We start from the raw sequence: 27697 nt of genomic DNA on the forward strand, positions 1-27697 counted from the left end.
ATTTCACTGTAACCTGTTGATTTCGGCGCATGTGACGAATAAAATTGGATTTGATTTGATGGAGTTTCAGTGATGTGTTTGGTGACTCACAGGCAGTCCAGGTTTACCCATCTCTCCATCCTTCCCGTTTTCCCCGGGAGCCCCAGGGGACGCAGAGAGGCCCTCAGATGAACCTGGGGGCCCAGGAAGCCCTGGAGGACCAGGTGGACCCTGGATGAAGAAAATAAATCAATAACATTAACAAAATAACACGATACATCTGTCATAACGCATAAATGCATATGCTAATTTATGTGTACCCAAATGGTGTTTGTGGCTATAGTCAGAGAGCAGAACAGCAGCAGGTGGATTCTAGAGATTTGAAAAGGATGACCACTCACTGTCAAAATCTCTGTGTCTCCGTCAAAGTACTCAAAGCCTGAGCCGTCCACACCATCCTGCAAACCACATACGCTTACAATGAATGAATGAACTGATGACTCAACGAAAACAACCAAATCAATCTTCCAAATAATTCTTCCATCCATCTATTCACATCGGTGTGGTTCATTCCACACTACATACCGGGGATCTGGGTGAGTTGGGTCGACCCGGTGGTCCAGGAGGTCCGGGGGGACCAGGTTTGCCCACTCCAGAATCACCCTTCAGGGGTCAACAAACAAACACAATCCAGGGTCAAACACAACAACCAAGTACAACAGTGTTTTTTAATCCAATCCTGGGAGACCCTTGTTGGATAATGCACATTTTAGTTCTGGCCCAGCACTAACACACCGGATGTAATTGATTGCCAGCCCTTGATGTAATTGATCGCCAGCCCTTGATGCAATTGATCGCCAGCCCTTGATGCAATTGATCGCCAGCCCTTGATGTAATTAATCGCCAGCCCTTGATGTAATTAATCGCCAGCCCTTGATGCAATTGATCGCCAGCCCTTGATGCAATTGATCGCCAGCCCTTGATGCAATTGATCGCCAGCCCTTGATGCAATTGATCGCCAGCCCTTGATGTAATTAATCGCCAGCCCTTGATGTAATTAATCGCCAGCCCTTGATGTAATTAATCGCCAGCCCTTGATGCAATTAATCGCCAGCCCTTGATGTTGGTGTTTGGGCCAGAGCAAAACATTTGCAATAAAGTAGAGCATCGCTGAACTATTCAGCAATAGTGGAGCTAAAAGCTGTAGGACACTAGAATGTCATATACCGTCTGCAGCAGTGAAAGGAGGTTAGACAGTATGTGATGTTGCACCTTGTCTCCTTTGGGACCAGGATCTCCTGGCAAGCCTGGGAATCCCTGAACTCCAGTTTCTCCCTGTGGTAGGAAACACAGCAAGTGAGGATTATCAACATGAGAAATGGCTGATGGGTTAAAACATATGAAGATATCCACATGGGTCGAGTACAGTTACAATAGGCTTTCCAGCAATGATTGGTGGACTGACAGAAGTTGACGATTGGATGGATGTGTGGCCCTTCCTTCCAGAGTTATATCACTCCATAAAACCCAATGTTCAAAAAGACCATCCAGACAGTTTTCACGGCAGGCAGGCAGGCAGGCAGGCAGGCAGGCAGGCAGGCAGGCAGATACAGATGTACCCCACGTGTGAGCAGCACCCCATATCTCTTCACACAGAGGTCAGGGGACCTGGGCTTCAGAGTTGATCAAACCCACAGGTGGGCAGGTGCTCTCGTTTCACTAGATCGAAACGCACGAAAGCAGATCTAAGACCCCCTAGAGGGACCAACGTAGAAGATCCCCTCTCCATCGCCCATCTCTGACGTCCAGGGACGTGAGTTGTAAATAAACACCGACTCAACTTTCCTCATTTTTGTAAAACATTTCCAAATGACTGCCTCCCCCTTTCCTCCGAAGTTGGCTGAGGGACTGGGTCTGGTGTACACATGCGAGGTATCGGCTGTGTGCGCCTCAGAAGCCGTGGTGTGTTTACAGTGGAATGAGAATATTTGTGTTCTTGAGATAGAGAGTGTGGGAATTATTGTATATAGCAGAACGAAACGAAACAGTACCGTGTGGCCCAAACACTCACACGGAAACAAAACACCCACCAACCAAACCCGAAACAGTACCGTGTGGCCCTAACACTCGCACGGAAACAAAACACCCACCAACCAAACCCGAAACAGTACCGTGTGGCCCTAACACTCGCACGGAAACAAAACACCCACCAACCAAACCCGAAACAGTACCGTGTGGCCCTAACACTCGCACGGAAACAAAACACCCACCAACCAAACCCGAAACAGTACCGTGTGGCCCTAACACTCGCACGGAAACAAAACACGCACCAACCAAACCCGAAACAGTACCGTGTGGCCCTAACACTCACACGGAAACAAAACACCCACCAACCAAACCCGAAACAGTACCGTGTGGCCCAAACACTCACACGGAAACAAAACACCCACCAACCAAACCCGAAACAGTACCGTGTGGCCCAAACACTCACACGGAAACAAAACACCCACCAACCAAACCCGAAACAGTACCGTGTGGCCCAAACACTCACACGGAAACAAAACACCCACCAACCAAACCCGAAACAGTACCGTGTGGCCCTAACACTCACACGAAAACAAAACACCCACCAACCAACCAAACCCGAAACAGTACCGTGTGGCCCTAACACTCACACGGAAACAAAACACCCACCAACCAAAAGTGAAACCCAGGCTACCTAAGTATTATTCTCAATCAGGGACAACAATTGACAGCTGCCTCTGATTGAGAACCATACTAGGCCGAACTCAAAAACCAACATAGAAAAACAAACATAGACTGCCCACCCCAGCTCACGCCCTGACCATACTAAAACAAAGACAAAAACAAAGGAACTAAGGTCAGAACGTGGCAGTTGTAAACTGCGGGAAATTCGGGACAGAGTGCTGGCAGACAATATCACTGTTGGGAATGTGAATACGGTCAGCACAACGACAATTGCCAGAGTCCTAGAGAAACATAAAATACATAAAACATAAAATAATGAAGCAGTTGTACTCTGTACCCTTTGAGAGAAATTGTGAACGTGTGAAAGAACTCTGGTATCAATATGTCTAGGTAAGATGTCTGTTCAATAACCAAACAGGGTACATACACCGCTATGTATAATGTAAAGTACTGTGAAACTGTGGATTCACTGTATTTTAGAGAGTAATGGAGATGGAAGCCAGGCAAACTGTACATGCATTCATCTTTGTGGATGAAGCTGGATTAAACCTGGCACAAACACGCCGCAGGGGAAGACATGTGATTGGACACAGAGCTACCGTAGATGTCCCAGGCCAGAGAGGAGCTAACATCACAATGAGTGCTGCACTGTCCAATGATGGTTTACTGTTACACAAACCACTCATTGGCCCCTACAATAGAGAGGCTCATTTATTTTCTGGATGAATCATACAATGTGGTTTTCTGGATTTTTGTTTTAGATTCCGTCTCTCACAGTTGAAGTGTACCTATGATAAAAATTACAGACCTCTACATGCTTTGTAAGAAGGGAAACCTGCAAAATCGGCAGTGCATCAAAAACTTGTTCTCCCCACTGTATGTAATGCTCACTGTTAGTGTTTTTTAGGTCAGAGCGTTGGTCAGAGTGACAATGTATTCTTTCTGAGTGAGAACTGTTGCCAGTGTTATGGTCGAACTAGCTTATTTTGAGATACAGTATGTATGAAGTGTTTTGGTTGTTTGAGTGAGTTTTAGAGGTGAGATTAACTGTTTGGTAAAGATGCATGTTGGTAATGCAGACTGAAGAGTTTTGAAAAAGTGGCTTCAAAATTGACCGATGCTTGTTAGCAATTGAATAAAACTATAATTCCCACAATGCAGTAGGCCTATCTCAGCTCAGATGTTTAAGTCTAGTAATGATGAACGTTTGAAGTCCTAAGGAATGAAAGATAAGCCACATGAACAATGACACGCATGAAGAATACTCACAGGGTTTCCGTCTATCCCTCCACTGCCCTAGAGAACACAAAACATATACATTTTTTTTTATTTTTTTATTTAACCAGGTAGGCCAGTTGAGAACAAGTTCTCACAACTGCGACCTGGCCAATATAAAGCAAAGAAGTTCGACACATACAACAACACAGAGTTACACATGGAATAAACAAACATACAGTCATTAATACAGTGAGTGCAAATGAGGTAAGATAAAGGAGGTAAGGCAATAAATAGGCCATGGTGGCGAAGTAATTACAATATCGCAATTAAACACTGTACAGTACTGTGTCAAAAGTTTAAACACACCTACTCATTCAAGGGTTTTTCTTTATTTTTACTATTCTCTACATTATAGAATAATAGTGAAGACATCAAAACTATGAAATAACACATATGGAATCATATAGTAACCAAAAAAGTGTTTTAGATTTGAGATTCTTTAAAGTAGCCACCCTTTGCCTTGATGACAGCTTTTCATACTCTCAACCAGCTTCATGAGGTAGTCACCTGGAATGCATTTCAAATAACAGGTGTGCCTTGTTAAAGTACATTTCCTTAATTTGTTTGAGCCAATCAGTTGTGTTGTGAAAAGTTAAGGGTGGTATACAGAAGATAGACCTATTTGGTAAAATACCAAATTCGTATTATGGCAAGAACAGCTCAAACAAGCAAAAACAATTTACAATTGCGACCTGGCCAAGATAAAGCAAAGAAGTTCGACACATATAACAACACAGAGTTACACATGGAGTAAACAAACATACAGTCAATAATACAGTATAAACAAGTATATATACAATGTGAGTGAGGTGAGACAAGGGAGGTAAAGGCAAAAAAAGGCCATGGTGGCGAAGTAAATACAATATAGCAAGTAAAACACCAAAATGGTAGTTTTGCAGTGGAAGAATGTGCAAAGTAGAAATAAAAATAATGGGGTGCAAAGGAGCAAAATAAATAAATACAGTATGGGAAGAGGTAGTTGTTTGGGTTAAATTATAGATGGGCTATGTACAGGTGCAGTAATCTGTGAGCTGCTCTGACAGTTGGTGCTTAAAGCTAGTGAGGGAGATAAGTGTTTCCAGTTTCAGAGATTTTTGTAGTTCGTTCCAGTCATTGGCAGCAGAGAACTGGAAGGAGAGGCAGCCAGAGAGATATACCTGCTGGAGCGCGTGCTACAGGTGGGTGCTGCTATGGTGACCAGTGAGTTGAGATAAGGGGGGACTTACCTAGCAGGGTCTTGTAGATGACCATGGTGGAATTGCTGCAAAGAAACCACTACTAAAGGACACCAATAAGAAGAAGAGACTTGCTTGGGGCAAAACAAAAACACGAGCAATGCACATTAGAACGGTGGAAATCTGTCCTTTGGTCTGATGAGGCCAAATTTGAGATTGTTGTTTCCCACTACCGTGTCTTTGTGAGACGTAGAGAAGGTGAACGGATCATCTCTGCATGTGGTTCCCACCGTGAATCATGGAGGAGGAGGTGTGATGGTGTGGGAATTCAAGTCACACTTAACCAGCATGGCTACCACAGCATTCTGCAGCAATATGCAATCCCATCAGGTTTGCGCTTAGTGGGACTATCATTTGTTTTTCAACAGGACAATGACCCAAAACACCTCCAGGATGTGTAAGGGCTATTTGGCCAATAAGGAGAGTGATGGAGACGTGCTGCTTCAGATGACCTGGCCTCCACAATCACTCAACTTCAATCCAATTGCGATGGTTTGGGATGAGTTGGACCGCAGAGTGAAGGAAAAGCAGCTAACAAGTGCTCAGCATATGTGGAACTCCTTCAAGAATGTTGGAAAAGCATTCCAAGTGAAGCTGGTTGAGAGAATGCCAAGAGTGTGCAAAGGCCAAGGTTGGCTACTTTGAAGAATCTCAAATCTCAAATATATTTGGATTTGTTTAACACTTCTTTGGTTACTACATGATTCCATATGTGTACAGCTCCCACAATCTACTTATTATCAATGTCTTTCAAACAATCATCAGTCATGTTGAGTGCCCTTCTCTATAAGCATGCTGAAAGTCTGTTGTTCATTTGTTTACAGAGAATTAGAATTGTATCTGGTCAAACTATTTTTTTTGCAAAACTTTGCCATGCGTCGGCAGCAAGCTGATTGGTTGGGTGTTAGAACCAGTAAAGGGTGCTTTACCATTCTTGGGTAGCGGAATGACTTTGGCTTTACTCCAGGTCAGAAGAAAAACGTTTTCCTCCAGACGGATTAAAATGATGACAAATAGGAGTGGCAATAAAGTCTGCTACCATCCTCATTAGCTTTCTGTTTAAGTTGTCAATACCAGGTGGTTTATCTTTTTAGATTTTTTTTTTATTTGTTTAACACTTTTTTGGTTACTACATGATTCCATATTGTGTTATTTCATAGTTTTGATGTCTTCAATATTATTCTACAATGTAGAAAATAGCACAAATAAAGAAAAACCCTTGAATAAGTAGGTGTCCAAACTGTTGACTGGTACTGTATAAAAACGATTTCTGACCCCAAAAAACATACATAATAAACTGCTATTCTAAACCACTGAATGAGGTAACAATACAGCCGTCATCGTGGCCACTGGCGGTGGGCATGAAACCACCTAAATGGGCCATTAAAAGGAGTCAATAGCAGAATTAAAGAGAGAGAACACCAATGGAACTGAACTATTTTGGTGAGAAATACGCCTGCCGAGACAAACCACACAAATGTCTAGGAGTCAGAGTGAACAAATGAATCGGCCGGAACCAGATACAACTGTGATTTGCAATTACAATACAGTGCTGATCAACATGAACAATAGGGGGTGAAGGGGAGGGGATGTTGTGGTAACAAACAGGTTCTTACTGGCTGGCCGTCGTTACCGGGTGTTCCTGCTGGTCCTGGGGGCCCCTGGGGGCCCCTGGGTCCTGGCAATCCCTGAGAGAAGCCTTTGCTAAAGAGACTGTGTGGGCCTGGGGGCCCAGGGGAGCCAGGGGGGCCGGCTGGCCCTGGATCTCCTTGCTCTCCTTTCTGACTGGAAGTCACCTGGAGAGAGAGAGAGAGTCACACCATGAGAACATTAAGTGTGGTAGTGTGGTATATTGACAACTAATGATTTGTTTGATGGCTGGTCAGGTACTATCAATGATATGTATTAACACTAGATGACTGACATGGGCGCTGTTTGGAAGCCACTGCACAGCCATCTTGTTACTCACCCTCCAGTGTAAAACAGATGTTGGAAGATATAGAAATGCATTTATTAATGTCTACATTCATTTTAGACAAGTACATTCTATTACAGACACCTTAATGCAAACTTTTAATTATATTTTGTGACCTGAACATAAAACAAATAATGAAAGAGCATATTCCTTAATAAATACATATTTTTTTTAGAGAGGACTAATGTTACTGTCCCCATGTAATTTTGTCCTTGAAACCTTTTATTGAAATACTGTAAAAATTCCATTCATTCCTATGGAGTACTGCTTCTTCCGGGCAGTACCAATATGGAGGCCGGGGGCTTCTAAGCCTCTCACTGGGGCGGCAGGGTAGCATAGTGGTTAGAGCTTTGGACTAGTAACCGGAAGGTTGCAAGTTCAAATCCCTGAGTACAAATCTGTCGTTCTGCCCCTGAACAGGCAGTTAACCCACTGTTCCTAGGCCTTCATTGAAAATAAGAATTTGTTCTTAACTGACTTGCCTAGTTAAATAAAGGTAAAAAAATAAAAACATTTGGTCATTGCATCATCAATCCACATCATTACTATAGAGCAGGTAACACATTATCGGTCTTCAGTTGCATTCTCTTAAATCTGTCAACAACTCATACTTACACTGCTTGGTCTGTAGTCTGCATCCGCAGTCCGACTTGGTCCTGTGGCCAAAGATACAATCTCAATACACATATATATGGCTCTGTGTCTTACCAGGTTTTATCGCCCCCTGGTGGCTTTTTATTTCAACACCACAAGGGATTATAATAATAATAATAATATATTAATGCAGTGTTATGTACAGTCTATCTCCACGTCTCTCCCTCACATCTCTCACCTCTCTCTACTTTCAACTCCACGTCCTGACCTGAGATCTCATCAGCATCCTCATCGTCACTGGGCGATGCCTCGGTCGGAGGGGCGCGCACGGTTCCTCTGGCGCATGGTTCTTCTGGCTGAGAGGGTAGGCGGAGGTAGGGGGAGGTAGCAGAGAGAGAGGAAGAGAGTGGGGGATGGGGGTCAGATTTAAAAGGATGCATCCTTTGAACATAGAGCTATAGCCAGGTTTGCCAAGTTCTGCAAGATGGGCTTTGTTGCCGCCCTGTGGTTATATGCAGCTGAGCATGAGTCAAGAAAGCTCAACTAGGTCATCCAATGGAATTCAATTAAATGTGCACTATGCAGAAATCGCTCTGCCATTTCCTGGTTGCTAAAATTCTAATAGTTTTCCTAATTTCAGTTTATGTGACAAAACGCAAGTATAGTGTGAAGAATCAGTGTACCATCTAAACCACTGTGAAATATATTTTACATAACCAAAAATATTGTAGTTTCAGCTTTTTGTATCTGGTGTACAAAACCGAAAGTAAAAGATGCAAAAATGTAACTTAAGAACGAGAAGCATAGAAATAGAGATAATAGAACAGATCATTGAACTTGTTTTCAATGAGAATGACATATCTAAGTTGGTCGGGTCGCCCAAAAAATTTATATATTGTAACTTTATTCAATTCAAATGCGTTTTATTTTCCTGAGAGGGAACCTTGTGTGGTGACGGATTGGTTGCTAAGGTTTTTACATGTTTTTCCTAGAAAAGTCTCATTATGGAATGATGGCGTGAATTTTTATGATCATTTATAAAGCATTGTTGCTAAGGACTTGCATTTCGTATCTAAGCGACCCTAGAATTTGTAATGTTTGGTTAATTTCTTGCCATGATTACTTGTGGCCATATTCTGAAGGTACTTTCAGTCCTCACTGGGCTTCAGATGGTTCAGATGTCTTTTCGTTCTCTCTGGCGGATTGTTACAGAACGTATTTTTTTTTTTTTAACCTTTATTTAACTCGGCAAGTCAGTTAAGAACACATTTTTATTTTCAATGACGGTGGGTTAACTGCCTGTTCAGGTGCAGAACGACAGATTTGTATCTTGTCAGCTCTGGGAACTGAACTTGCAACCTTCCGGTTACTAGTCCAACGCTCTAACCACTAGGCTACCCTGCCACTTCTAACCACTAGGCTACCTGCCTCCTCTACACTCTAACCACTAGGCTACCCTGCCGCCTCTACACTCTAACCACTAGGCTACCCTGCCGCCTCTACACTCTAACCACTAGGCTACCCTGCCACCTCTACACTCTAACCACTAGGCTACCCTGCCACCTCTACACTCTAACCACTAGGCTACCCTGCCACCTCTACACTCTAACCACTAGGTTACCCTGCCACCTCTACACTCTAACCACTAGGCTACCCTGCCGCCTCTACACTCTAACCACTAGGCTACCCTGCCACCTCTACACTCTAACCACTAGGCTACCCTGCCACCTCTACACTCTAACCACTAGGCTACCCTGCCACCTCTACACTCTAACCACTAGGCTACCCTGCCGCCTCTACACTCTAACCACTAGGCTACCCTGCCACCTCTACACTCTAACCACTAGGCTACCCTGCCACCTCTACACTCTAACCACTAGGCTACCCTGCCACCTCTACACTCTAACCACTAGGTTACCCTGCCACCTCTACACTCTAACCACTAGGCTACCCTGCCGCCTCTACACTCTAACCACTAGGCTACCCTGCCACCTCTACACTCTAACCACTAGGCTACCCTGCCACCTCTACACTCTAACCACTAGGCTACCCTGCCACCTCTACACTCTAACCACTAGGCTACCCTGCCGCCTCTACACTCTAACCACTAGGCTACCCTGCCACCTCTACACTCTAACCACTAGGCTACCCTGCCGCCCCTACACTCTAACCACTAGGCTACCCTGCCACCCCCACACTCTAACCACTAGGCTACCCTGCCACCTCTACACTCTAACCACTAGAATCTTGAGATTCTGAACCAAAGGCTTGATAATGTTTGCCATCAACACCATTGGAAAGTTTGAGCAAGTGATTCTTCACCATTAGTGGAGATAAGAGCGAAAGTGAGTATGGTTTTGATGTAGTTGATTTCTCCCATGTCTCTGCAGGAGTTTTACAGATCTTTTGCGGATTCATTCCCATTAAGATTAACGTCACTTTTATTGGCCAACCAAAAGTTGACTTCCACTTTTTAACCCAACCCCTCCGAAAGAGGAGTGGCAATAAAGTCTGCTAGTGATGTAGATATGAAGCAGAGTAAAGCTTAAAGGATGTTAGCTACAGATACACACTGGATTAAACCTATCATACAGGACATACACATACATATAGAGGTTTAGAGAGGCGCCCCGGGAGCTGTTGTTTTGCGGGGTTAAGTGCCATGCTCAAGGGCACAACGGCAGGCAGTGGCATCTAGGCTTTGATTCCAGCAAGCCTCCGGTTGTTTGATCCCACCAGATTTTTCCCCATTGGACCCGGGATTCGAAGTGGCTCGCCTCTCTAACTGCTAGGATACCTGATATCACGAGAGAGAATTACAGGACTGTAGTTGAAAAAAAGGATGCTCTGAATGTGGATATTTGCTTAATGAGTTTCAGGATAGAAAGAAGCTCTGGGAAAAGCATGAGAGACAAGCTGGTGCAGACGTTCAGGTGTGTGGATAGAATACAGTGCCACATTGAGAAGGATGGAAGTCCTCAAGAAGAAACTGGCTCACAAGAATATCCTGAAGCACACGTAGATGGATATCCTGAAGCACACGCAGATGGATATCCTGAAGCACATGCAGATGGATATCCTGAAGCACATGCAGATGGATATCCTGAAGCACACGCAGATGGATATCCTGAAGCACACGCAGATGGATATCCTGAAGCACATGCAGATGGATATCCTGAAGCACATACAGATGCAGACCCAGAGGATGGAAGCTGATATGCAGAGGCTTCAAAGGCAGATGGCCAGAAAACTGGAGGTAATTTACACTATTTAGCATATTATGTATGTCATGTATGTACTCAGGTATGTCAAGGTAAATATTCAGGGAAATACTCTATGTCCAGGTAAGTGTGTTCAGGTAAGTGTGTCCAGGTAAGTCAAATCAAATCAAATGTATTTATATAGCCCTTCGTACATCAGCTGATATCTCAAAGTGCTGTACAGAAACCCAGCCTAAAACCCCAAACAGCAAGCAATGCAGGTAAGTATGTTCAGGTAAGTATTCAAATATGTATTCAGGTAGGTTTTCAGATAAGTATGTCCATGGAAGTAAGTACCAGAGAATCTTGTTTCTCTTGGTCTGAATGCCCTTTAAGTGCCTTTTGGCAAACTCCAAGCGGGCTGTCATGTGCCTTTTACTGAAGAGTGGCTTCCGTCTGGCCTCTCCACCATGAAGGCCTGATTGATGGAGTGCTGCAGAGATGGTTGTCCTTCTGGAAGGTTCTCCCTTCTCCACAGAAGAACTCTGGAGCTCTGTCAGAGTGACGATCAGGTTCTTGGTCATCTCCCTGACCAAAGCCCTTCTCCCCCGATTGCTCAGTTTTATAGTATACAGTTTATATACACATTTGCTAACATTTCTAAAAATCAGTTTATGGGGTATTGTGTGTAGATTGATGAGGGAAATTTTTTTTAAAATTAATTTTAGAATAAGACTGTAACGTAACAACATGTGGAAAAAGGGAAGGGATCAGAATACTTTCTGAATGCACCGTTAGTATGTCCAGGTGTGTGTGTGTGTGTCCGTGTGTGTGTGTGTGTGTGTGTGTGCGCGCTGACAGACTAGCAGAAGTGCTAAACCAGCTACGCAGGAAGAGGCTGGGACCAGATCCACAAACACACTGGGAATGGTCCTAAATCATCCCCTGCCTCAGCACATGCCCTGCTCCCAGATTAAGCTTCCCTGGTATACAGATCTAGGATCTGTTTTCCCTCCCCAAATCCTAACTTTCACCATTAGGGAGAAAACAAACAGACCCTAAATCAGTGATTTGGACTTCATCCTATTACCCAGGGTGTGTGGGTTGTGGAGTAGTTGTCCAAATCACTGATTTAGGGTCTGTTTGTTTTCTCTCTCCCTAATGGTGAACGTGGAAGCCATCCTGGAACAGAGAGGTTTAGCAGTCAAATCCCCCTTCCTGAGTCTACCCCAACGCCAGCTACAACAGAGGACACAAACAAGCTGGGTGTAGGAACAGCCTCAAGGAAAAGTAAGGATGACGACAGAGTAGACCACGAACATACAATTAGGCTAATGGTCACAGATTTGATCAGAACAGATTTTTTTTTAAACACAGATCTCAGAGTTTTCATGGTTGTTGAACTTTTACTATTCATTAAATGTGACCTTAGTCACCTTGGACAACGAAAAACAGTATGTATTCCTTTTTATCAAATTCACAAAACAGAGCTTTTAGAGAAAGAGGCTTCCTTTGAGGGTTCAGCTTTGATTCGGAGCACCTGGATTAAATCTAAGCAATAGCAGTTAAACGATCATACAGCTGGACACTGAGCGAGAGAGGGTGAGAGAGAGAGGGTGAGAGAGAGGGAGAGAGAGTGGAAGAGAGAGGGGGCGAGAGAGAGGGACAGACAGTGGAAGAGAGAGGGGGCGAGAGAGAGGGACAGAGAGTGGAAGAGAGAGAGGGAGAGAGAGAGAGCAAAAGAGTGGAAGAGAGAGAGGGCGAGAGAGAGTGGAAAGAGAAAGAGGGTGAGAGAGAGAGCGAGAGATTGTAGAAGAGAGAGAGGGTGAGAGAGAGGGACAGAGAGTAGAAGAGAGAGAGGGTGAGAGAGAGGGACATAGAGTGGAAGGGAGAGAGGGAGAGAGAGAGCAAGAGAGTGGAAGAGAGAGAGCAAGACAGAGTGGAAAGAGAGAGAGCAAGAGAGAGTGGAAAGAGAGACAGCAAGAGAGAGTGGAAGAGAGAGAGGGAGAGAGAGTGTAAGAGAGAGAGGGAGAGAGAGTGGAAGAGAGATAGGGAGAGAGAGTGGAAGAGCGAGAGCAAGAGAGTGGAAGAGAGAGAGGGAGAGAGAGTGGAAGATGGAGAGGGCAAGAGGGAGAGAGTGGAAGAGAGAGAGTGGAAGAGAGAGAGGGAGAGAGAGTGGAAGAGGGAGAGGGCAAGAGAGAGAGGGAGAGAGTGGAAGAGAGAGAGGGCGAGAGAGAGTGGAAGAGAGAGAGCGAGAGAGGGCGAGAGAGAGCGAGAGAGAGAGAGGGCGAGAGAGAGAACAAGAGAGAGTGGAAGAGAGAGGGCGAGAGAGAGCGAGAGAGAGAAAAAGAGCGAGGGCGAGAGAGAGAGGGAGAGAGAGTGGAAGAGAGCGAGGGCGAGAGAGAGTGGAAGAGAGCGAGGGCGAGAGAGAGTGGAAGAGAGAGATAGGGTGAGAGAGAGAAGGTGAGAAAGAGGGTGAGAGAGAGAAGGTGAGAAAGAGGGTGAGAGAGAGGGAGAGGGTGAGAGAGAGGGAGAGGGTGAGAGAGAGTGGAAGAGAGGGTGAGAGAGAGAGGGTGAGCGAGAGAGGGAGAGGGTGAGAGAGTCGAAGAGAGGGTGAGAGAGAGAAGGTGAGAAAGAGGGTGAGAGAGAGAAGGTGAGAAAGAGAGGGAGCGGGTGAGAGAGAGTGGAAGAGAGGGTGAGAGAGAGAGGGTGAGCGAGAGAGAAGGTGAGCGAGAGAAAGAGATAAGTAGTAACCCTGAGTGTGTAGCCAAACTCAGCGTTTCCCAAACTCAGTCTTGGGTCCTCCCCCCCTCCTGGGTGAATGTTTTATGTTTTGGCCCTAGCACTACACAGCTGACTAAGATAACCAACTCAGCAACAAGCTTTGATTATTTTAATCAGCTGTCATGACGTTGGCCTTTTGGTGAGGTTTATGACCCCGATAAATACCTTTCCTCTCTCTCTAATCTACAGAGTGACTCTTGGAAAGCCCTTTGTTAACATAGAGAGTCTGGTAACATAAAAGGGTGGGGACCAGAACCATATTTCGGTAATCCAACCAGTTGAAAATATGCATTGGTACTTAAAGAATATGATATCAGATCAGTTGTAATCTGAGACATTATCACTGATGATAGGATGACATAAACTGTATCTTGGAAAGTCTACACATTCTAGTTATCAGATTCACATGGAATTGTTGTGCAATTTAAATGTTTAAATATGAAACTATTTCTGAAAAGATTAAATGTAATTTTAGCTTCTAAATGAGAGAATTGGTTTTCATAAGTGAACTAGGCTCAACTCAGTGGCCCCGCCCAAGTGAACAGACACTGGTTGTAAACTATGAAAAATGCCCTTCTCTCCCCACTACATAAGCCCGTGTTAACGAAATTAGCATTTGTATTCCCGAGGACGTGATGACGATGGTCCATACGTTAAAAGGGCTAATATCAAACTACAGAACTAAGCCAACTTCAGCGTGAGCTTAAAGTATGGCAACTTGGTATGAACTTTGAACTCTTATTCACTAAAGAAGGGATACCTCCTAGCCGTTGAGTGAGCAGCAGCAGCTGTAAATGTGGGCTAGGAAAGGACGGACAAAGTATCGACGACAGTACTACACCGTATCCACTCTACCACCAGACATTCTTCAGAGGACAGGAAAATCTCTGTTGGGCAACACAGCCTTCCATCTATGACTAACCTATTGAAGCACGGCTCAGAGTAAATATTTCTTGCATTTTCCTTTTCCAAATGGGTGGTTATTTAGAATGCATAAGAGTCTGTATTTATGATAGCATAGCTTTACAAAGTCAGATCAGAGACCAAATTCCTTTGTTCCTCAGTCTTCCCACACTTTCATTCAAAACTCAACCCCCTTTCTTTATGTAACCAGCCGTCATATCGGTTCTGTCCACAAGGGACGTTTTCTTTTATGACATAATGTACTCAATGTATGACCCATCCTGTGTATATGTAATCCTGTGTGATTGTTTAGGTATTTAGTAAATAAATAAACCAAATTTTGCATTGCTGATTCAACTTGTTAGCCAGGGTTCGTGAAGATAACCAAGAAGATGTTCAGATGAGACTGAATAAGGTGACGATTAATAATTGACTGCTGAGGTAAAAGAAGAGATTATTCGGAAGATCACAGCTCTATAAAAAAAAAATATTTCGCCCGACTTTCTAGTTAATTACATTTACATGATTAGTTCAAACAGGTAATATTAATTACAGAGAAAATATTTTATAGAATAGCATGTCATATCACTTAATCCGGCATAGCCAAAGACACGACACAGCTGTGTAGTGTTAGGACAAAACCCCAAATGTGCACACTGTGTGGTCTCTCCCACTGAAACACTTTATCTCATCACTGTCTTTTCAGATGATATCCAATCCCTGGTAATGGGAGAGAAAAGCTCAAGGGAAACTGGAAGGAAAACTCAGCCAAGCATCAGCAGCTGTTTTGATGTTAAGCAGTGTGCTTGGTGTCCATGTGTCAGTTGAAGGAAGATGGAAGCGAGTGTTCAAGAGAAAGTTATGGTGCCAATCTTGCTTATATCTGGGATTGAGGCCTGCGGTTTTAGTCTGGTGCCATCCTTGTAAATAATGCAGGATCTCCACAAATAGCATGGGATATGTCAACGTTAGTTTACTTTGGAGGCATGAAATGTAATATCAAGACATCTCTCTCCAAACGGGCAGAGGGAGGAAGAAGAGGAGTGGCTGGGCAGGGGAAGGAAGAAGAGGAGTGGCTGGGCAGGGGGAGGAAGAAGAGGAGTGGCTGGGCAGGGGGAGGAAGAAGAGGAGTGGTTGGGCAGAGGGAGGAAGAAGAGGAGTGGTTGGGCAGGGGGAGGAAGAAGAGGAGTGGTTGGGCAGGGGTAGGAAGAAGAGAATTGTTTGGGCAGGGGTAGGAAGAAGAGGAGTGGTTGGGCAGGGGGAGGAAGAAGAGGAGTGGTTGGGCAGGGGTAGGAAGAAGAGGAGTGGCTGGGCAGAGGGAGGAAGAAGAGGAGTGGTTGGGCAGGGGGAGGAAGAAGAGGAGTGGTTGGGCAGGGGGAGGAAGAAGAGGAGTGGTTGGGCAGGGGTAGGAAGAAGGAGTGGTTGGGCAGGGGGAGGAAGAAGAGGAGTGGTTGGGCAGGGGGAGGAAGAAGGAGTGGTTGGGCAGGGGTAGGAAGAAGGAGTGGTTGGGCAGGGGGAGGAAGAAGAGGAGTGGTTGGGCAGGGGGAGGAAGAAGAGGAGTGGCTGGGCAGAGGGAGGAAGAAGAGGAGTGGTAGGGCAGAGGGAGGAAGAAGAGGAGTGGCTGGGCAGGGAAAGGAAGAAGAGGAGTGGCTGGGCAGAGGGAGGAAGAAGAGGAGTGGTTGGGCAGGGGGAGGAAGAAGAGGAGTGGCTGGGCACACATCACAACTGCTGCTTCCAGACTCTTGATATATGGCTCAGTTTACACAACTAATAAAAGGTACTAATGTAACTAAGTCCTCTGCCAGGAAAAACCTATGTGTTCTTGTCTAAACGGCTGTGTGTGGGGGGGGGAACAGATCCTTCAATGTGTCAGAAAGCAGTTAACTATTCAGAGGAGGATATATGCTTTCCTCTCAGACATGGTCCAAGAAGGTCAGACCAGATCTGGTTGAGCTAACAGCGTTTCTCAGATAGGAGAAGCTGGCTGGAGGAAACGGAATGGCATATCTTCACGTCTCCCATCAAACTGGTCCCGTTAACTTGAATTGTCTGGATGTGCTGTAGATACCCCTACTGTGTTAGGAGGAGGGGGTTAGAAGGTGTACATGTTGATGACGTATGACGACGTATTGATAATGTATGGGGGCGGCAGGTAGCCTAGAGTGTTGGGCCTGTAACCGAAAGGTTGCTAGATTGAATCCCTGAGCTGACAAGGTAAAAATATGTCGTTCTGCCCCTGAACAAGGCAGTTAACCCACTGTTCCCCAGTAGGCCGTCATTGTCATTTGTTCTTTTTAATTTTAGTAAAAACGTTAAATGTCGTAAAACTATCCCTGTGGGTTTATGAAAGTGTGTTAGAATATGTGTGTACAGGGCTGGGTCTGAGTGTTTTCAGTCACTCACCACGGTGTACTCTCTCTCCTCCACTACCTTCTTCACTTCATCCATAGTTTCTGTGTCGTCGAAGGAGTCGTCTCCACTCCCATAGCCAGATGCCTGAAAGAGCGTAACAATGGAAGCGCTATAGTAGTAACCTTGTATTTTCATTACATAACACTTAAGTTATGACATTGGAATCTCACTAATAGTTTTACATATTCAATAGGCAGTGAGGAAGAATAGTCTAGATGCTTCTATCACAAGCAAATTGTCTAATGCTTTTTCAAGTATTTAAACTAAATATATATATTTATATTAAACCTTTATTTAACTAGGCAAGTCAGTTAAGAACAAATTCTTATTTTACAAGTAGCAATAACTTATGCTTAAAAACGTAGCTAAAACCAGAGAAAATAATGAACTAAATCATGAAAAAAACAACTGGAGTTCAGTGCTGTTTTCACCAGAAAGCGAATGAATCTTTCAACACACAACCCTGCGATGTCCTCTAACCACCACTAGAGGGGCTGATGGTCCCATTCATCATCAGCATGTCAGGTTTCAGGATGGAGTAAGGTAGAAGTTCAGCACATTACCACTGATGTAGGGTCAGATTTGACATTTTCATCATGGTTGAAATCTGATCCGAGATCAGTGGTTAGAGGTCCATGTACAGTGTCCGCTAGATAGTCTCTCCTGGCATCCTTTCCTTTATGATAACTAATCTGAAAATACTTGATAGTTGATAGCTGTATGGTGGAAACCTAGCGAGTCCCACCCAGTCCTATACCCAGTCCCACCCAGTCCTACCTTGTCCCACCCAGTCCCATCCAGCCATACCCAGTCCCACCCAGTCCTACTTTGTTCTACCCAGTCCCATCCAGTCCCACCTTGTCCTACCCAGTCCCACCCTGACCTACCCAGTCCCACCCTGACCTACCCAGTCCCACCCTGACCTACCCAGTCCCACCCTGACCTACCCAGTCCTACCTATTAGGGCTAAAGTGAAAAGAAGGTCAGATGTAGTATTGGGAAACACTCACATAGGGGTCGTCCTCTTCACACAGGTCATCTTGGGCTGTGGGGTATCCCTTCAGAACCAGCTGCTGGATACAACCCTGGGGAGAGAGAGAGAGGTTAAGGCACATTAACACTAGTATACACACTCACAGTACCCTGGGGGGGGTTAAGGAACATTAAATCTATTAAACACACTCACAATAAATGCATGTCCTGATTTGATTTGCCAGCTCTCAAATCAAATCAACACAACCTTTTAGTGAAATGGAAATATCTCATTTACGGCGAACAGGAACCTCAATCTGGTAACAGATACCTCAATCTGGTAACAGGTACCTCAATCTGGAAACAGGTACCTCAATCTGGAAACAGGTACCTCAATCTGTTAACAGGTACCTCAACCTGGTAACAGGTACCTCAACCTGGTAACAGGTACCTCAACCTCAACCTGGTAACAGGTACCTCAATCTGGTAACAGGTACCTCAATCTGGTAACAGGTACCTCAATCTGACAAAAACTCTTCAAGACAGCAGCCTTTAAACCGCTATAACAGAACATAGATCTCACTAACAATGACTGTCAGGGTCGAATGGCACATGGCATGTTTGACTAATCTGTTTATGGGTCTATCCAGAGGACAAACACCTGTTTTCAATCCAACAAAGTGGAGAGGAGAGAGGAGGAGGGGAGGGAGAAGACAGAAGGGGAGAGGAGGGAGAAGAGAGGCTCAGTAAACTAAATCAAGTCCATCTGATGCTGTAAAGAGAGGTTGAAGGTAAACAGGAAATGTTTCCGTGCAACAGCTCTGATTCCATCAAAGTTTTATGAGCTTTTCTAAGATCAATATTATTATTTGGTCATTTTTACCCCCTTTTTTTCTCCCCAATTGGTAGTTACAGTCTTGTCCCATCACTGCAACTTCCGTACGGACTCGGGAGAGGCTGCTTCTTGACACACTGATCGCTTAACCCGGAAGTCAGCCGCACCAACGTGTCGGATGAAACACCGTACAGACCGAAGTCAGTGTGCATAATTCAAATACTGAGCTCAAATACTCTATTTGTTTAGGAAATTATAGTATTTTATCCTAATCAAATTGTCAGAGAAAGAGATTTTGTAACAAGTCATATTTTGTTTCTCAACTACTGTAGGTTAGGGGTCAACGTAATTGACACACCTTGTTTTCAATACCTTTCCCTTGTGAGGATAACGGCACTAAGCCTTTTTCTAAAACAAATTGGGAGGGATCTTAAACCATTCCTCACAGAATCTTTCCAGATCCGTGAAATCCTTAGTCTGCGCTGATGGACTGCCCTCTTCAATTCAAACCACAGATGTTCAATGGCTTTCAAGTCTGGAGACCATCTCTTCGTTCTGTAATGTGTGCTTGGGGTTATTGTGTTGCTGGAAGATCCACTTGCAGCCAAAGTTTACAGGCAATCAGATTTTTTTTGACAAAAATGTTCTGGTACTGGGTAAAGTTCATGATGCGGTTGACCTTAACAAAGACCCCCAGGATCAGTGGAAGCAAAATAGCCCCATAAAATCAAAGATTCACCACTATATTTTACAGTAGGTATGGGGTTATTTTTTGCCTATGCATTGTCAGTTCGATGGCAAACCCACCCCTGGTGTGCGTCGCCAAAAAGCTTACATTTGTTGGATGACGTGAAGAAAAAACAACCCCAGAGCTATTTGATGCACATTGTTTGGCAGGACAACAAGAAGAGTGTTTTCCTCACAGCACAACACATCGTATGGTGTAGAGTACCATGTCTGTTGCACCAAGTGACCGTTGCTAAGACAGCTGACATGTAAGTGTTGTGATGTCATAAGCGATGTAATTAATGGTTCTATGAAGAGGTACATATGCTGCGTACGTCAGGGTTACACAAAGTCTCTTAGCAAGAGTTTATACTCTGCTTAAATATACAACAACAAACAAACAAACAAAAAACAAAAGGAAATGAACATGGGACTCAGAGACGGGTGTTTTTGGAAGTCTAGTGGTCCTAAACCAGCATGAGTTCTTATCCAAATCAGCTGTGGTCGACTGCCACACACACACACACACACACACACACCTCCATTTTTCCATAATGCAGTGTGAGGTGCTTTCAGGAGCGCCACTGCTGTTGCGTCTGTTTGTTAGTGTTCCTCACAGGGGAAGAAACAGGATATCAGATTCCAACACAAACACTATCAGCTGGAGGCCTCACTGCCTCCAACACACATTGACAGAGAGAGAGAGAGAGAAAGAGAGAGCGAGAGAGGGGGGGGGGGGGGGGAGATAGAGACGAAAACAAAGTCAGACAGACATTAATGAGAGAGAGAGGAGGGAGAAAGAGAGTGGCAGAGACCAAAACAAAGTCAGACAGACATTAATGAGAGAGAGAGAGGAGGGAGAAAGAGAGTGGCAGAGACCAAAACAAAGTCAGACAGACATTAATGAGAGAGAGAGAGGAGGGAGAAAGAGAGTGGCAGAGGAAAGAAAGAGGGGTAATGAACACAAAGAGTGACATTTTGATTTTCCCCCTGACCAGCGAGAGGTCTGTTTTGATCCAGGGTGGTGAGAAGAGACAGGCTGGTGCTGGTTGAAACTGGCGGGGAGAACAGAGAGTTTCCTGCTCCTCCAGACTAAGGTAACTATATTTCACTGAAACTACCAACCCATTTGCTCCAATGAAACTTTATGGGTGGGAAACAGCTGCTTGGCAATAGCTTTTTGGTGCTCTTAAAAACTGAGGCAGGCAATACTTTATTAGTTAATCCATTCTGTTTAGATTAATACAACATCTAAGTAGTAGTGGTAGGGTGTAGAGCTCTGCTACTTGATCGACTGGCCCCAATATTGTACATCGGGGTTAAAGGCCAGGTAGGGTTTTAACATCAATAACTAGAGTGTGGGCAGGGCTCGGGCTTCACTAAATTGATCACTAACAATTTGACCCTGAGCCATTTGCTCGTCCTCTGCTGCGCAGTAGAGTCATATCTGACTAAAATCATAACATGGTGTCAGAAGTGCTTCAACCTCGTCAAATATAAGACAGGACAGATCATTTCAAAGAAAATAATAATGTTCCTTGAGTTTCGAGTGGCAAAAGTAGCTAACAGCTCTCTCACATCTCTCCGTTGCTATGGATACTCACAGACTCAGAGCGCCATGAGCAGAGCTCATGCAGAGTGAACAGCGTGAAGGGAGTGAGTGACAGACAGAGAGGAAGAGCTAATGAATTTACTAATGGAGGAGGTTATTTCTGATTTCGGGCAGGGCCAGGCAGGGCGGGGCCGGGCGGGGCAGGGCCAGGCAGGGCGGGGCCGGGCAGGGCGTGGCCAGGTGGGGCCGGGCAGGGCGGGGCAGAAGCAATCAAGCCTGGGTAGGGTAGGGCCTGAACATAACGATCACAGGTAGGGCTCGATTCATGCCTATGCAGGGCTCTAGTAGGGTGGAGTGGAAGTAGCATTTTGGGTGAAATATACTACAGTGTAATGCCTAGGCTTTAGGTCAATAGGATAACACTGCCTTGTAGCTCGCAGAAAACCTGAGTTCAAACCCCAGTGAGTCACACATACATAGTGTGACTGAAAACTAGTTAAAGCCAAATTCCACCCGAAGATGCTCTTTTAGTATTTGTTTCATTAGTCGATTGTTGACAAACTTCCAAAAATGTTTTGCTTGTCAGGAGAGGATGAAAACCAGAGGTTTTATCGGCCCTGCAGGACAATGACTGGGTAGCCCTGGAACACCAGGTGAGTGCAATTAAATACCAGGTAGAAAACAAAAAACTGAAGTGTTTAGGCCCTCCAGGTCCAGGACTGGTTTAGATGAAGAGAAAATGGACAAATGCACCTCTCGGGCTGAGGTGAAGGTGTGAAGGGAGGGTGTTGTTGGATTATTTAAGATATTCTTTGAAGAAGTAGGGTTTCAGACATTTACAAAAGATGGGCAGGAACTCTGCTGCCCTAGCCTCAGGGGGAAGCTGGTTTTACCATTGGGGTGCCAGGACTGGGCTGAGCAGATCCTGCCCCCCCCCCCCACACACACAAACAACACAACAAAAACCCGTCAACTCACCACAAACCTGTCCAGCCCCGTACCACCTGCGTTGCCCACGAAGATGCCCGAGCTGGCCTCGAAGGTGAGGGGCTCCGGGCTCCTCTGGAAGGCCACACGGTGGTACTCCTCACAGTCCATGTAGAGACGCACCTCTGTCCCCTGCACCGTCAGCGTGAAGCGGGCCCACCTCCCCGTCAGGTCAGCCAGTTTGAAGCTCGCAGCCTCCTGGGTGCTCCCGACCCCCGGGTCAGTGTAGTAGAGGAGCACCTGCTGAGACCCGTCCTCCACGGGGCTCAACGCCACGCCCAGCTGCACCACCCGTTGGTAGGCGTCGGTGATGGCGAATAGGACCCCGCCGTGCCGCGTGGTGGGCTTGGCGGTGACGATCACGGTGAAGTCCCGGTAGAAGGGGTCAGGGATGAAGGACTTGGTGAGCCGGCCCACGTTGGCATCGGGCCCGAAACGGTAGGCCGGGTAGCCCTCAAAGCCCGTGACGAAGGAGACGGAGGGGGGGAGAGGAACGCCGATCAGCTCTGTCAGGTCCATCTGGCCCTGGGAACCCCCCTCTGAAACACAAAGAAATACCATTAGATCACATAAATAGTGAATTAATACATAGGAAGACTTGATGAAGTGTCTATTCATGATTAATTCATCATGAATGTTTTTATTGATTAGAAACTGGTCTGAAAATTCACTGCACAGACTATTTTATTCTTTATTATTTAACTAGGCAAGCCAGTTAAGAACAAATATCTTATTTACAACGACAGCCTACCAAGGAACAGTGGGTTAACTGCCTTGTTCAGGGGCAGAATGACAGATTTTTACCTTGTCAGCTCAGGGATTTGATCCAGCAACCTATCGGTTACTGTAACCAAAATCCCTGAGCTGACAAGGTAAAAATCTGTCAGGCTACCTGCCGCCCAACCTACTCCCTTCTCTCTGGCAAGTCATGCATGCTTTTATTTCCCACAATTACTTTCCCCTTCAATGGACTCACGTTAAAGAAAAAGGATTGCAATTCTACCCCAGAATCAAGAAGATGACTACACTCACACACACCACACATGGTCCACGTTAGGAGGGAGAACCCGTGGAACAATCGTTCGTTTTGTGCTCCTGTAAAAGCACTGCTCCTGTAAAATGGCCTTAGCAAGCTAGGCTATCCCACACCGCTAGGTTAGCCCACACGGCTAGGCTAGCCCACACGGCTAGGCTAGCTCACACCGCTAGGCTAGCTAACACCGCTAGGCTAGCTCACACCGCTAGGCTAGCTCACACCGCTAGGCTAGCTCACACTGCTAGGCTAGCCCACACTGCTAGGCTAGCTCACACTGCTACTGCTAGCTCCCCATAGAGAGACACAGATAGATAGTCTGCTGGCCATCAGCTCTCAGGCAGCTTCAAGACAGTGTCTCTAGTTAACCTTAACCCTTGGTCTGAGTGCATGTTTTACTGGTGTCATGGAACAGAGGACAATGACCTGATAGAGCTATCACCTGTTTACTGGTGTCATGGAACAGAGGCCTGATAGTACTATCACCTGTTTACTGGTGTCATGGAACAGAGGCCTGATAGTACTATGACCTGGAATTCCTCGCCCACCCAGTGACATCACAGCAGATGCTTCTGGACCGGCCCAATGGGGACATCACACCGCCGCACTCTCTGGCAGATGCAGGATTCCATGATGCAGTACAAGACAACATAATGTACAAGACCAGGATGTGACAGGACCAGGATGTGACCAGGATGTGACCAGGATGTGACCAGGACCAGGATGTGACCAGGATGTGACAGGACCAGGATGTGACCAGACCAGGATGTGACAGGACCAGGATGTGACAGGACCGGGATGTGACAGGATCGGGATGTGACCAGGATGTGACAGGACCAGGATGTGACAGGACCAGGATGTTATTTCACTAGGAATCTGCGTATTCCTTCAAAGCTCACATCCTGGTCACATCCTGGTCACATCCTGGTCCTGTCACATCCTGGTCTTGTACATTATGTTGTCTTGTACTGCATCATGGAATCCTGCATCTGCCAGAGAGTGCGGCGGTGTGATGTCCCCAGCTGGTCCCCCATTGGGCCGGTCCAGAAGCATCTGCATACTGGACCCTATTACATTTGAAAACATAATGTTAACTTTTACTGCTATGCGGATGACAAACAGCTGTACATTTCAATGAAACATGGTGAAGCCCCAAAATTGCCCTCACTAGAAGCCTGTGTTTCAGACATAAGGAAGTGGATGGCTGCAAACTTTCTACTTTTAAACTCGGACAAAACAGAGATGCTTGTTCTAGGTCCCAAGAAACAAAGAGATCTTCTGTTGAATCTGACAATTAATCTTAATGGTTCTACAGTCATCTCAAATAAAACTGTGAAGGACCTCTGCGTTACTCTGGACCCTAATCTCTCTTTTGAAGAACATATCAAGACTGTTTCAAGGACAGCTTTTTTCCATCTACGTAACATTGCAAAAATCTGAAACTTTCTGTCCAAAAATGATGCAGAAAAATTAATCCATGCTTTTGTTACTTCTAGGTTAGACTACTGCAATGCTCTACTTTCCGGCTACCCGGATAAAGCACTAAATAAAATTCAGTTAGTGCTAAATACGGCTGCTAGAATCCTGACCAGAACCAAAAAAAATTATCATATTACTCCAGTGCTAGCCTCCCTACACTGGCTTCCTGTCAAGGCAAGGGCTGATTTCAAGGTTTTACTGCTAACCTACAAAGCATTACATGGGCTTGCTCCTACCTATCTCTCTGATTTGGTCCTGCCTTATAGAATTTATAAGCAAACAGCTTGAGGCAGGGCTTTCTCCTATAGAGCTCCATTTTTATGGAATGGTCTGCCTACCCATGTGAGAGACGCAAACTCGGTCTCAACCTTTAAGTCTTTACTGAAGACTCATCTCTTCAGTGGGTCATATGATTGAGTGTAGTCTGGCCCAGGAGTGTGAAGATGAATGGAAAGGCTCTGGAGCAACCAACCGCCCTTGCTGATTCTCTGCCTGGCCGGTTCCCCTCTTTCCACTGGGATTCTCTGCCTCTAACCCTATTACAGGGGCTGAGTCACTGGCTTACTGGTGCTCTTTCATACCGTCCCTAGGAGGGGTGCGTTACTTGAGTGGGTTGAGTCACTGATGTGATCTTCCTGTCTGGGTTGGCGCCCCCCCTTGGGTTGTGCCGTGGCGGAGATCTTTGTGGGCTATACTAGGCCTTGTCTCAGGATGGTAAGTTGGTGGTTGAAGATATCCCTCTAGTGGTATGGGGTCTGTGCTTTGGCAAAGTGGGTGGGGTTATATCCTTCCTGTTTGGCCCTGTCCGGGGCTGTCATCGGATGGGGCCACAGTGTCTCCTGACCCCTCCTGTCTCAGCCTCCAGTATTTATGCTGCAGTAGTTTATGTGTCGGGGGGCTAGGGTCAGTTTGTTATATCTGGAGTACTTCTCCTGTCTTATCCGGTGTCCTGTGTGAATTTAAGTATGCTCTCTCTAATTCTCTCTTTCTCTCTCTCTCTCTGAGGACCTGAGCCCTAGGACCATGCCTCAGGACTACCTGGCATGATGACTCCTTGCTGTCCCCAGTCCACCTGGCCGTGCTGCTGCTCCAGTTTCAACTGTTTCAACTGTTCTGCCTGTTCTGCCTATTATTATTTGACCATGCTGGTCATTTATGAACATTTGAACATCTTGGCCATGTTCTGTTATAATCTCCACCCGGCACAGCCAGAAGAGGACTGGCCACCCCTCATAGCCTGGTTCCTCTCTAGGTTTCTTCCTAGGTTTTGGCCTTTCTAGGGAGTTTTTCCTAGCCACCGTGCTTCTACACCTGCATTGCTTGCTGTTTGGGGTTTTAGGCTGGGTTTCTGTACAGCACTTTGAGATATCAGCTGATGTACGAAGGGCTATATAAATACATTTGATTTGATTTGACTTCGCGTAAGATCCACTTCAGTTTAAAGTTTACTAATTTCAAGGTGCATAAAGTTCTGTATGTCTCAATCTTCAATATAATACGTACCAGGATAGAAGCACAATCAGTCATTGTAATAATAATGTAATATATAATAACAAGTGGAGGACAGAGGAGCCTCTTAAAGAAGAAGTTACAGGTCTGTGAGAGCCAGAAATCTTGCTTGTTTGTAGGTGACCAAATACTTATTTTCCAACAAATTTGCAAATAAATTCATTAAAAATACAATGTGATTTTCTGGATTTCTTTTCTCATTTTGTCTGTCATAGTTGAAGTGTACCTATGATGAAAATTACAGGCCTCTCTCATCTTTTTAAGTGGGAGAACTTGCACAATTGGTGGCTGACTAAATACTTTTTTGCCCCACTGTATGTGTGTGTGTGTATGTGTATATGTGTGTGTGTGTATATGTGTGTGTGTTTGTGTGTGTACGTGTGTGTATGCATGTGTATATGTGTGTGTGTGTGTACGTGTGTGTATGCATGTGTATATGTGCGTGTGTGTGTGTGTGTGTATGCATGTGTATATGTGTGTGTGTGTGTGTGTGTGTGTGTGTGTGTATGTGTGTGTGTGTATGTATATATGTGTGTGTGTGTATGTGTATATGTGTGTGTGTGTGTGTATATGTGTGTGTGTGTGTGTGTGTGTGTGTGTGTGTGTGTGTGTGTGTGTGTGTGTGTGTGTGTGTGTGTGTGTGTGTGTGTGTGTGTGTGTGTGTGTGTGTGTGTGTATGGTTCCCAATTAGAGACAGCTGATAATCGTCACCTCTAATTGGGGATCATACTTACTGTGTCCTTTTCCCACCTGCGATGTGGGATATTGTTTTGCGTGAGTGCATTTGTGCGGTACGTTTTGCATGATCGTTATATCTTTGTTGTTTAAAAAAAATTAATCACGAGAAATAAAATGTGGAACTCTACTCATGCTGCGCCTTGGTCCAGTTATTTAAACGACGGTCATGACACTGCCTGGTTTTTTCTGTTGGTGTGAAACCACAGCATTTGCTGGACTGTAGCTAGCTAATGGGAGTAATGTTGAACCATGGACCACTTCAATACTAGACTATTTACACTCTGAAGTCTTTCTCCCGGGCCTGATCCGGATACTTCAGATAGTTTGTGTAAAATGTCTCATGGTGTTAGATCTGCTTGTGCTTTAGCTTAAATCCTCGGACTATCGTTGTCGAGCCATACATGGAGATGAATGAAATCTATCAGATTAATCGCCTGAGTTAGAATACCTCACGATAATCTGTAGACCATACTATTTACCGGGAAAATGTTCATCTATATTTTTCATAGCTGTCTATTTAGCTGTCATAGCTGTCTACACATTCAGAGGTGGCGTTTCTCGTGGCGGGTGATTTTAATGCAAGGAAACTGAAATCTGCTTCACCTCGTGTTTACTAGTATTTCACCTGTGCAACTAGAGGTGAAAAAAATCTAGATCACCTTTATTCCAAACACAGAAACGCATACAAGGCCCTCCCTTGTCCTTCCTTTGGCAAATCAGACCATAACTATATCCTCCTGCTTCCTGCTTACAAGCAAAAAGTCAAACAGGAAGTAGCAAGTGACGCACTCAATACG

The 27697-nt window shown here is 45.2% G+C and overlaps 1 protein-coding gene across 2 annotated transcripts in view; it reads right to left on the bottom strand.

Annotated features, from left to right (window-relative positions):
• Nucleotides 1–27697, bottom strand: part of LOC139420146 (collagen alpha-1(XV) chain-like) — a 120948-nt gene that overhangs the window by 32212 nt on the left and 61039 nt on the right. For both annotated transcript variants that reach the window (XM_071169927.1, XM_071169926.1), the window contains exons 3-13: nt 22133–22680; nt 18080–18154; nt 17061–17153; nt 8009–8126; nt 7792–7832; nt 6818–6997; nt 3958–3984; nt 1252–1314; nt 565–642; nt 381–437; nt 91–210 (exon numbers count right to left, since the gene is read on the bottom strand). In XM_071169927.1, the coding sequence (XP_071026028.1) occupies nt 91–210; nt 381–437; nt 565–642; nt 1252–1314; nt 3958–3984; nt 6818–6997; nt 7792–7832; nt 8009–8126; nt 17061–17153; nt 18080–18154; nt 22133–22680 (1400 nt within the window). The remainder of the gene's footprint in view (nt 1–90; nt 211–380; nt 438–564; nt 643–1251; nt 1315–3957; nt 3985–6817; nt 6998–7791; nt 7833–8008; nt 8127–17060; nt 17154–18079; nt 18155–22132; nt 22681–27697) is intronic.

Source organism: Oncorhynchus clarkii, chromosome 11, assembly GCF_045791955.1.
Source record: "Oncorhynchus clarkii lewisi isolate Uvic-CL-2024 chromosome 11, UVic_Ocla_1.0, whole genome shotgun sequence".
Lineage (NCBI taxonomy): Eukaryota > Metazoa > Chordata > Actinopteri > Salmoniformes > Salmonidae > Oncorhynchus > Oncorhynchus clarkii.